Below are 12,398 nucleotides of genomic sequence, written 5' to 3'. Positions count from 1 at the left end.
TATTTGCCTCCCCAGATTGAAATTATTTTTCAATTTCCTCCTTGTTATTTGCATAATAATTTAAAATGTTAAAGAAGAAATGAAAAATAGTTTAAAAGTTATTTTTAATTAATCTTTCCAATACCAATATAATCAATACATTTGAGAAATGTAACTCTTATACCTACATTGTTAACAAAGATATGTAAAATAAATGTCATAAAGTAGGCCTTAAGCCTTTACACTTATGTTATACTCAGACATGAAATATTTTACATTTTTCTCAGTCTTTACATTTTTTTTTTACAAATAAAATTTCTAAAAAACATACCTAAGCTCGAATTGCATAAGTAATCTGACTTGATAACTTATAAATTATACAAACAGTAACTACTTATGTAGAAATACTTTTGTAGCTCTTATGTCACCTTAAAAACACAGCAAAATATTAATTGGAAACGTAAAATAAATCATTCATAGCTCAACAAGTATATTCTAGTCAAAAACTTACAATGGGCAAGATTTAGTGCTTGATTTGAGCTTTCCAGTGGAACAGTTAGGATATTAACATTAACACATACATTTGTCAAACAGTTTTAAGGTCTTAATAGTCAATTCGCCACTCAGGGCTATAATAATATAAAAACTGATGGTACAGTTTCGTTTGTCGTCATCTACAAACCAATCCAACTGCCATTTTTTCACAAATGCATCTAGCAATGAGCAAACTCTCTGTTTGAAAACATAGTAAATAATTTGTATTTCGATTATGCAAATTAAGAGACTGTGCATGGTGTATATACAAGTTTATGTCCATTATCTTTTGATTGGTTTACATTACTTTTCATTTGGAACAGTATATCGCAATGAAATGTTGATTTGTACCAAAGGCTGCCTAAACGACTAGATTGTAGCTCCACAAACGCCAAAGGTGGTATTTGAAGGGCTACAAAGTACCTTCACTGCCATTCCAGGGTTAAAAAGTAACCAGAAGAGGACCATGCCTGACAGACCTACAATTTGCCTCATTACACAACATTTTTATTCATACACGTATAAAGTTTGAAGTACATGAATAAATCATATTCAGGTTGTACTTATCAAGTATGTCTTTGTTAAAAAAACAGGAGCTGTACCCGAACATACCATGAAAATGGCAAGGCAAATACTTTTAAAAACTTACAGGCACTTTGGTTGTGCTTTCCTCCTTGAGGCCGGAACTGTCCTTACTGTCTTCACTGTTGGCGACAGCTGGATTCTCTACGGTACTGATGGTGTGCAGTTCATTGTTCTCGAGATCTTGGTCCTTACGCCGGTTGGGCATCTGCATGAGGTATTGCCTACGTCGCTTGCGCCATCGTTTAGCCGGGTAGCTGTACACTTGGCCGTCTAGTAGTCCCGGCAATCTCTCTCGGGCACTCAAATACAAGTGGGAATGGTTCTGGGCTATACCTACAGGCATATTTAATATCAGGTGATTTAAACACAATATTCTACCTTACCACAAAGTGGAACAACGCATCCAATACTTTTGTCACTTTTAATTTCTTAGTTCCAAATCATCTTACTATCTCAATCTCATTGCTTTCTAGAAACAAGTATACAATTCACAACATAATTGGTAAAAAATCTGTATTAATAAATTAAAAAGCACAAGAGATTTTACGTCCATTTCAAGAGTATTTCAGTAATACATCATTTGCTCCCCTGACTGATGTTTATAATGGTTAATGATGCAGATAATATCCTAGGTTTAGATTAGTTATATAAACACATTTGTTCCTAGAGCTAACACAAGCACACTTAGCTGCTCAGCTGAATACAAGGCAATCTGCAACTTGGGAAACAAAATGTTTCAAGTGTCTGGTTTCCAAGTGGCTAGGACGGATGTGTCTAACCTTAAGTCACTTGATTAGCAATGCAACTCAAGTATTAAAACAATGTAAAAACATTAAAATGTAATATGTACATCAGAATGTCATTAATCATATAAACTTCATTTTTACTATATACAGACAGGTATGTTATCTAGTAACAGTCTAGAGACCAAATGATGACATAGACTGTTACAGTTAGGATTTACGGACACCGCATTACATTGTTGGTAGTCTTTTAAGGGTTAATGGCATGTACTATAAATACAGAGAAGTATACCATTGTATTCTAGAGACCAACCGACGTCATAGACTGTTACAGTTATGTTTTATCTGACCACATAATGTTGTTGGTTGTCTTATAAGGTTAATTACAAACATATAAAATCATGTAACTTTCCTGGTTTATACCGTACCGCATAAAAACATTGCTGGTTGTGAGTTTAGTCTCCTACACTGGTTCGGATAGTACTCGAAGAAAGTGCGAAATGCAACATTCTGCTGCACAATCTTCAACAGAATACGCTGTAACACAGTGACAACTGAAATCTGCTGTCTATCTGTGTCTAACATTTTGCCACTTTCTTCAAGTAACATCCCAGCCAGTGTAGGAGACTAAACTTGACTACTAAACTCTCCTGGCTAAGACGATCTAATAGAATAACAAATAATCTATTTCTTCATTAAAACATTACTAGCATAATTTTTATATTGAGATATGTTGGACTTCTTCAGTAAGGAGATCAAACAGAAAAATTTCTAAAACCTTTCCAATTTTTATAAAAGTTTATCACACCATACAGAAAATTGCACGCTAAACTTTATACATTACTTATATTGTGTGATATTCAAGTCATTAGTCACATTATACCACACTAAATACCCAATACACTGTAAAAATTTTTAATATTACTAAAATAAATTTACACGTATATTCTTCTAGACATGATAGTACTCACACAATAGTATATTTTATATAGGTTTTAGAAATGCACTGATTGCAAATGGACTGAAATACATTATTCTAGTTCTTAAAATATTCATAAGACACTGGGTTAAAGTTTGTGTTCATATATTATGCAATTTTTTAATAAGATATAAATGTATGTTTGATTCCCCCCCTTTTTAATGCTTTTGTCTCTTATTCTTGTTAACTTATTTTTATTAAATTTTACTTTTCAAATTTTCATGCCAAAAGATTAGAAATAATACTCAGTACAGACAAATAAAAATATTCATAAATACATGAAACTATATTAAAATATATTACCTGTAAAAATCCATGATGACTTTAAAGAAATATGTTAGTACATAGATGAAACTGTAATAATAATAGTAATAATCATCTTTGTTTCTCTTCATAAAAACTTACAAACATTACATACAAAAAATGGCAAAAAATACTTCCTTACTATACATGCTGTTCCAAATATGATGAGTTTTTTAGTTTTCTAGTTGTTAATTTGTTGGATTTTTTACTAAATTTAAGACTGTCATAACGTTCTTGGCTATAGCTATACAAATAGTTAAAATAATTTCAGGATTTGAAAATAACTACCAAACTGGTAAATGTATTTGACGAATATAAAATTGTCACCATACTCTACCCATGTTATGTTGAAAAATCATTGAATATTAAACCATTGGAAAATATGAAATCCTCAACATTTTTAAAATCTTTGAGGGCAAATTAAATCAAAATTTTTGCATTTCAATGAACTGGATGAAAACCGCACGAATTATATGAAACGTTTATTGTTAAAAGGAAAGAGTAAAGGATGGAGTAGTCAAGGGACATTGAATAATTTTCCATCAATGGATAAAGAATTTCTGATATGCACACTACTGTTGACGATTAGAAGCAAATTTCAACCTTATTTAGTTAAGGTGGGATGTATCTCAGTGTAAGCTGCCTAGCCCTGAAACCATACTACCTTGAAACTCTCACTTTAACCTCCTCCACACCATGATCCTCTATGGTCTCCTCCTTCGCTTTAGCCAAATACCTCTCCTACATAATTTGACGAGGTGCTTCCGGAATAATGCAAGTACCGTTCTGCCATAATGCCACCACAGCGCTATACCAACACTGTGCATGCACATTGTTTCTTTGGTTTATCAGTTCCAAACTGATGCCATAACGGTTAATTAATCTTGTGTTCAATGTGGCCATTTAAAATGTTGAAAACTATTTATAATCTCCTGCTGACTGTGATTCAATTTTTGAACACCAGGAACTTCAAGACATCCAATATCCAACATCAGAGGATGGAGATATATACTGAAGCGTAATGAGTGATGGTATGGTGTAAAATGGGTAAGGTAGTTCAATAAAGAAAAGAAAATCTATGACAAAACACGAATGGAAAGTCTTCGGTTGTAAACAGACAATTCTAAACTTCAACAATGGTTTCAGATGAATTACTACAAGTTTCAAGAACTGTTGTGTAAGGAATTGTAACCGACTGTTTAGGCTATCATAACTAGTAGTTCCCACAGAATTTACACAAATGTTCAAAGACACTTAGAGGCTACAAAGGCTACAATAGTTCACTCAATCTTGTATATCTCAGACCTGTATCCTCTGACTACCACTTGTCCTTACACATAAAAGTTAGCTTGCTAATAAACATTTGAATACGAGTACAATCCTTAATTAGATTATAAATAACTTATAAATGCTAAAAAAGTACATTTATTGACTTATTGTTGTTTCCAATCTTAACTAATGGATTTAACTTTTTCCAAAACACCATATTCAACCATTTAAAATACATTTATGATTTTTTTCCTGATATGGTACTTTCTGAAACACCATCTTGGGTGTAACCCAGATTTCCTCGAATTTGTTTGACAAACAATACAGGGATTCTTATTTTCCCACGACAGTCATTTCTGTCCTTCAATTGTAAAATCCTTGGTAGACTTCTGTTACTAGTTAATAAAATGACAAAAATGCAAAAGTTATGTTATCATATACACATATGTGGTATTAAAACTATAAAAAGTCCCAAGAAAAAGAAAATAAGCATGTCATACTACAGCAGTGAAACTACGAAATACACTGAAAATAAAGACAGACGTAGTATTTTTTTAATGTTATTGAACTAAGTCTCGTATTAGATCAGCAGAGGAATGGAAAGAGAACATCAAAATAGAATAGATGCGTTTGATCTATACACATTCATAAGGTTGCCCATAGGCCCTACAAGAGTTACTGCAATTTTTTGAACTCCTAATTTAAAAGTACAGAAATAAAACAAATATAAATTATCCAACACTGTTAGTACATAACAAATATTTGCAACGATACACTCCCTAACATTAGAGAAAAACGAGGCAAGCCTTTAGCCGGAACTTAGCAAACTAGTAAGAGCTCTAGGTTGTATTAAACACATTTTACCTGTTTGTGGGTCTAAGAACGGCATTCTCATTCTCCTCTCTATACACAATCGTGTATTATAATTGGCTGAGTTCTCTATGGCTTCCCGGTATGCAGAATCATTCATAAAACTGTAACACAATACAATTCCTATTAATGAAAACATTAACCCTATGTACTCCAGCACCCAAAAACTTTATGTTCCGCTCTGTACTTTCTTTAGTTTTATTTAAATCCATTGATTTGTTTTTTGATGTGTAGCTTTTTAGATTGACTATAAACTGGCGTAAATTAAAATTTTTTCCTGAACCGCTGATCAATTGGATGTTGGCAGTTTTAGACTGAATCCCAGCTGTCAAAAAGAAATAAAAACACTTTTTCCGGCCTTAAGGCCAGCAGACAGAATTGCTCCTAGACCACAGGTTAAAAATATGAACTGTGTAATTTAAATAGCATTAAAACTAATTTTAAGGCTTTTTCGATAAAAATAAGATCAGTAAAAAAGTTTGTTCATCACATGATTTCACATTGAGAGTAAAAAGGTTGATTATATCAATGGTAGTAAGTTTCAAAACTTCATTATTAATATCAATATAAATCAGGGTCCACTTATCGCATTCTACGCTAAGATATAGTCACCTTCAAATTATGAGGTTAATAAGGTATTGTACTTTGCCTTATGTTTTTTAAATTTGTAATTTAATACAGAATAAGCCCATAATATATTGATATACACAAATTATAAATGAAGTTCTCTTAGTTTTTACTAGTTCCACTAGGCCTATTCCAAACTTGGTAAAACTCTTTGTCCACTTTGACACAGTAACTGGACTAAATGTGTCTCACATACTAACTGGTAACCAATGAGAGATGGCATGGCAAAACCAACAATGATTGGTATTCCCAAGACTTCCCTCTGGGCTTCGGTCAGATAAATGAAAACCTAATAAATGCTATGTTATTAAAAGTTGTTGATGTTTGATAATTCTTGTAATAACCTTTTTATGATTTGGTGTTCTCAAAATAACTAGTGAGTGAATGTTTTATCTGCCTTACAATAACCTTTTAAATATAACTTAAATTGTGGGGTTTTATAAAATATTTCAAACTTTAATTAGCCACTAAATATGATAGAGTAACATTAGAGACCTCTAGTTTGTGCCATGCTTCTTCTTTTAGTACATTTAAAATGAGGTGTCCCTTGCTAGGGGGTTCCTATTTAACAATTTTGACTTATCCCCAAAATACTCCATTTTGGAGGGGGGGGGGTCAACAATTTTCATAAATCAAAACTTCTCAGTTGGTAACACATCTCCAAAAAATCACATCAATGGTAAAACACATACTCTAAAGTAAATCACTCCATCTCTATTCATAAGAAAGTTAATAGTATAAGTATTAAACCATTGCCTTTAACTCTCAAAGTAGTAAAGTATCATAAACATTTATGACAGTGAATTAATTATATAGTTTATACTATTGAAATTATGTTGTTTTGAAGTATCATTACTAGTATACATAACCCTTGGTCAGCAACTGCTACTGGGGGACTGTAGTGGTTATGAGTGGTGGTGCTTGCGGTGTGTGAGGTCAACAGTGTGTTTGGAGCGATTGCATATGTTGTTGTTCTTTATATTTTTCTCTTTTACATTGTTAGCTTCTTTTATTTATCTTTCATCAAGAATTATTAAGTTCATAAGTTATTTTATGTGAATTAAGAAATTCTGTTTGCATTATATAAAAGTATTATTATAAAGTATTTAAGGATGTTAACACTTTACATGTATTCAATTATTGTAAATTACTGTATATGATATGACAATTAGTGGTAGAGAGGGCTTCCCCCCAACTCCACCTCATTAATAAAGACATTTTTCATTTCTTTTCATCTCATTTTTTCCCCTCATATCATATTTGACAGATCATATTTTGGAGGGAAACAATTGGAGAGAAAGATGGTAGCAGCTAAGGTTGCTGATGTTATTTGCTATTTACAACCTAATAATGACTAGTGAAATATTTTAATTTTTTTAATGTTTCAATATTAAAGTTAATTTAACTAGAAGTGATAGTATTAGTGATTAACGACTAAGTAAAGAGAAAAATACTTAGCAATGCTGAAAGAAGCAAAAGTATAGAATGCAGGGAAAAGATTGTTAAAAAACAGGGAAATAATGGGATAAGCAAGGGGCCAATTAAAAGCTGCTCTTGATTCTAATGAGAAATTGGTAGAAGAGCATCGAAAGAAAAACGTGAAAGGAAACATTAGTAGAGAAAGAAGAAAAAACATATAAACTGTAACGTTTCCCCAGAAAAGGTAGGCCATTATACAAATCACCAGGAGCTAAGAAAAACAACAAAAAATTTATTTATAGCTTACTTATGCCCCCAATAAAAATGTACACAATTGAATAGCAACACTGTGGTACATATGACGTTACGACCAAAGTTCAAAAGAAATGTTACAATAGTAGGCCTAAGCTTGTAAACTGGCTGAGACAATTACAGATATTTTAAATCATCTAAACTTTATTTACATATGTCCTTGTATTAAAGATGAAGTTATGAGAATGAGTTACTTGAAAAGTGGACAATTAGCCACTTTGTGTAGCTGAAGAATCCTAAAAAAGAAATTCTGGTTCAAACCATTGTGCTCTAACATGGATATAAGATACTCTAATTTAAAGTGGATATAAGAAAATCATTCTGAGGACAAAAAAAAACACAAATTTTCGAATTTTACAGATGGGTTTTACTTTGAATTACAGTTACGAGTACCAGAGAGAAGATTAAAGTGCAATGTGGGCTTTATGCAGTGTAACCTTATTTACAACTGTAGCAATCCATAATGATACATGTTACAACACATTTCTTGTCTGTTCAGAACACAGAAATACAACTTCTCGTTTTATTAACTATTTGAGTAACCTAATTAAGAAAGAAAAATGGAAAAATATAGATTAGGTAATTTGTACGAACTGCCTTCTTCTGACATTTTTTATAGTTTTATGGTACAATTTATTAAAGAGTTGAGTTCTGAGTTTAAGAGAACTTTGTATGGAAATACTTTGCTACCTCCCATGATAAGGACATTGTAGATGGTATAGGAAGAAGGGTAAAGTCTACTCTAAGAACTGCAGTAATGAGCCACAAGTCTAATGCTCCCATAGTGCAAATACTATCCAGTTTGATAAAATTCACCAAGAAATTCATGACATCAACAGATTTAATACTGATTCATGAGAAGGATATTCCCGAGACAATGCAGTTTGGCTCGTACGTTTAAGTAAGGTTGGGCCATGTAAAGGATTTTTCAAAAATTGGCCTATAAAATTTGTATATAGGTCTCAAAATAGCCGCTGTGAATGATTATTAATAATTAACCCTTAGCGAGCCACAAATAAATAACCAAAACTACTCCTAAGAGCCATACACCTTAAAAATAGAAAAATTCCCACATACCAAAACCAATTTTTTTTTTGTAATTCTTATAACATAAGAGGTAAAAAAAACAACAAAATATATTTTTTTCACTCTTTATTGTTAATTTACAGCCAAAAAATGGTAAAATCATAATTTCTCTGAAAAAATTAATTTTGACATTCTATGTGTTCATATATAAAATTAACAATAGTTGAACACAATTATTGTAATATTTTACAAAAAACAAGCATATATAGTTTTTAATTAGAGAAAATATAAATACTGAGCGCGCGTCAGTAGACGTCGTTGGCTCTGCGGGAGACTATGAACATCCGGCCACCCGCCATTTTGTCGCTCGAACAAGAGCCGTGACCTTCAAAATAGACACAAACGGTTGTCCCTTGTTTAACAGTTTTTACTAAGTTTGTTACCCAGAAATGCTTTTAAATAATTTTTTTTTTTTTAAATTGATTTTGCGTCAGTGGACGTCGTTGGCTTTTAGCGCTAGTTTAGGCGTGACGTCTAGTAACGTCATTGGCTCGGAAAGGGTTAAAGTAGACTTTGTTAATTAAAAAACCTGTATTGAAATTCTACTTAAGTATACTCTACAGATCTTGTGTATTTATCTTCACCTTATAAAATTAATAACAATTTTGTACGGGATTAGTTTAAGAACAAGGTTAACATTCATTTACGAACTAGGTCAATTTTAAAAATTTAATATAATACACATAGTGACAATCTCAAATAAAGAAGCTATAACTATAAAACAAACAATTAGAACTGGAAATAAGAGAATATTATCGATATTAACGAAATGATAACATTACAAATTTCAGAACAGAAAAAAAGAAATATGCGTAGCTAAGTTTTCTTCTGTGTAGCAATGATTAACCACTTTCAAGAAGTTGTTGAAAGCATCCTCTCTAGAAAACTGTACTTCTCTCCTGTACAAAAGCTCACATAGATTATCTGCAAGCAGGTTGGCTGATATGCCACTTTTTAAACTTTTTTTCACAGTCCTCCACAAGCTTTTGCCTGTATTATTGTCTATAAAAGGCAATACATTGATTGTATGAAAGTGTTTAAAGTTAATACAAGTTGGTTATTCCTTAAAAATCAGTATCGTTCATTATATTGATAGTTATAATTAAGTAATATTGTTTGTTAATATCAATATAAAAACCTGAGTCCAGTCAAAGTACTCTACCCAAGTAATCTATAACCAGAAAGTCGTTAAAAGAACCAGCAAGTCATTCAGCCCAGCTATTACTGAAATGACAGTTTCCTGGTAACAGATTACCACTAAATAACATTTTACAGACACTAATCCTGCCCATCTGTAATGGCAACAGTTACAATGGTAATGTACACGTTTTATTTGTATCACAAAGTGTCGAGACACATTTATCCTTCTAAATAGTAAAAAGTAAGGGGTAGGGTACGATGAGCAGACCTGGTTTTTAATATTGAAGAATGTAATCTTCGATACCTAATATTCGCATCTCAAATCCTAGACTATTAATCGATATAAAAGTATCTATAGTCCTAAAACAATCACATGTATTAAATTAAAATATTGATTTAATATTTACAGTGATCAAACAAATTATTATAACCAAAATTAGGAAAACTGAAGACGACCATATTTGCTCCTCTCACATTACAGTTGTTTCTTTTCTGCAAATTTCACATAATGGGTTTTTCGGTACAAGTCCAACATGTTGAAGTCATGAAAATCATGTCTTATCTTTCAAAGCAATGTCGTGTACTGTAGTTTTCTAAAATTGACTGCCATTTTTAATAATCAAATGTTACTTGTATAAAATTGAAATATTACATTACGAGTAGCCTATTATTTGAAAGTATTTATAGCTGTTGATATAGATTATTTAAGTTAATTGTTCAAAATAATTAATCAGTATCAATTGATAGTATCGATGGTTATGATTAAGTAATATCGTTTGGCAATTTCGATATAAAAAACCGGGTCCGCTTATCTTACCCTACCTTCTTTATTATATAGTTTTTAAACTCCTCATTAAATTATTACTTCTAATATATAAAAGAAATAACTAGGCACCATAGCTAGGTACCATTATATGAAATAAGCGAAATTCGGTTTGTTTGGCTGTTTAGATTTAATGAGAAATACCAATTATTTGACAGTCGTGTCACCACTTATCATACTGCAGCCGATATTAGAGAACTTTGGTACTGCCCCTTCCAGGGTTAAGACGGGTAGTAGTAGGCTGGTAAAGTTGATATCCTTCTGCTAAATGTTAATCACAATGTGCCAAAAATACAATTAAATATTTGTCCAGGCAATCAAATAAAAAAATATATATCGCATAAAGCCTTACACATACCTTTCAATTCTGCTTAAAACTGAAGGGTTGCCGATTTGTATTTCAAAGGACGCCATTGCAATCAATAGTGTTCCAGATACCCCGTACCTTTCAAAATCAGAACATCTATTCAATCAACACAATTTCTAAATGAATTCTTGGATTAGACGAAGTCATTTTATCCTAAAATATAATCTCTACATTCTGCATTACTTTTAATTCATATATCAAGATAGCTAAAAATCGCTCATTTACACCAACACTAACAAAGTTTGCCCTTAATCAGGAATTTACGAAGAGCATCCCATCTTGTCTTATTCTGTGTTGCCAACCTAACCCATACAACACTCCCTAGATGTTGAGCTAAAATTTCCCTATATTTACAGACATTTCCCTCCATTTATTTTATTTTATTTTATTTTTATTTCCAACGGATCAACCATTACAAAAGCGAGCATAATAATTTATAATTATAGTAATAAGTTAGCAACAATAACTAACATAAAACTAAATCCAGGAAACAAGGCACTTATGGATATGGCCCCCTAAAGGCACCATCAAAAATCAAACACGAGCACAGGTGTGCGTGCGCGTCCGCGTTTGTGCGCGTGTGTCTTTTGAAATTCATAGTTGAGTGGTCAAGCACTGAGAAGCACATAGAGAGCTCTCTTGAAGGAAGCCAAGGAAGCGCAGAAAAAGTCCATATGTTCTGGTAGCAAGCATCCAAGTCTCTGCATCCTAATCACAGGACTGTTGGCTGCATAGGAAGTTGTCACCGAAGTTCTTGCAAAAAAGGACTCTAGATCTTGTGCCAGTGGGAATTTGGAAATTTATTTTCTGTAGCAGGTCTGGGCAATCGATGATTCCGTTAACCAGCTTGTACAAGAAGAGAACGTCATGGATGGAGCGTCTTGTTTCAAGTGAAGGTAAGTTAAGATAAAACGAAATCACTTGTACTGGGACATCCAGATACCTAAATCCAAGGCGCAGTCCCGCAAGTCTCAGGAACCTCCTCTGCACCCTCTCAATGTTATCCCTCAAGTACAACTGGTGAGGGGACCACACCACGCAACAATATTCAAGGTGTGGTCTTATCAAGCAGCAATACAGTGTCCTCAAGACGCGCAGGTCGGAGAAAGGCTTAGAAACTCTGAAGAGAAGACCAAGAACTTTGAGGGCTCTGCTGCATGTGGTCATAACGTGCTGCTCCCCAACTTAGATTGGTGGTAAATATAACACCAAGATCCTTGGTTTCACTAACCCTGACCAATAGTGTATCCATGATTGAATAATCAAATATGATTGGGTTCATGGTGCGATGAAAAGTAATAGAGATGCATTTGCTGATATTGAAAGACATTTTGTTCGTACTACACCAACGGACAACCAAGT

General features: G+C 32.7%; 1 protein-coding gene across 4 annotated transcripts in view; it reads right to left on the bottom strand.

The window, feature by feature from the left end:
* The window catches only part of LOC124364806 (zinc finger protein DPF3), a 63,766-nt gene extending 52,436 nt beyond the window's left edge, over window positions 1-11,330 (bottom strand). For 3 of the 4 annotated variants that reach the window (XM_046820570.1, XM_046820572.1, XM_046820573.1), the window contains exons 1-3: window positions 11,028-11,330; window positions 5,257-5,366; window positions 1,163-1,431 (exon numbers count right to left, since the gene is read on the bottom strand). In XM_046820570.1, the coding sequence (XP_046676526.1) occupies window positions 1,163-1,431; window positions 5,257-5,366; window positions 11,028-11,083 (435 nt within the window). In that variant the 5' untranslated portion in view covers window positions 11,084-11,330. The remainder of the gene's footprint in view (window positions 1-1,162; window positions 1,432-5,256; window positions 5,367-11,027) is intronic. The other variant, XM_046820571.1, reaches the window with a different exon arrangement.
* Between the last annotated feature and the right edge of the window lie 1,068 nt (window positions 11,331-12,398).

The sequence above is a fragment of the Homalodisca vitripennis genome, chromosome 6 (assembly GCF_021130785.1).
Source record: "Homalodisca vitripennis isolate AUS2020 chromosome 6, UT_GWSS_2.1, whole genome shotgun sequence".
NCBI lineage: Eukaryota > Metazoa > Arthropoda > Insecta > Hemiptera > Cicadellidae > Homalodisca > Homalodisca vitripennis.
This window is presented reverse-complemented; position numbering and strand designations above follow the sequence as displayed.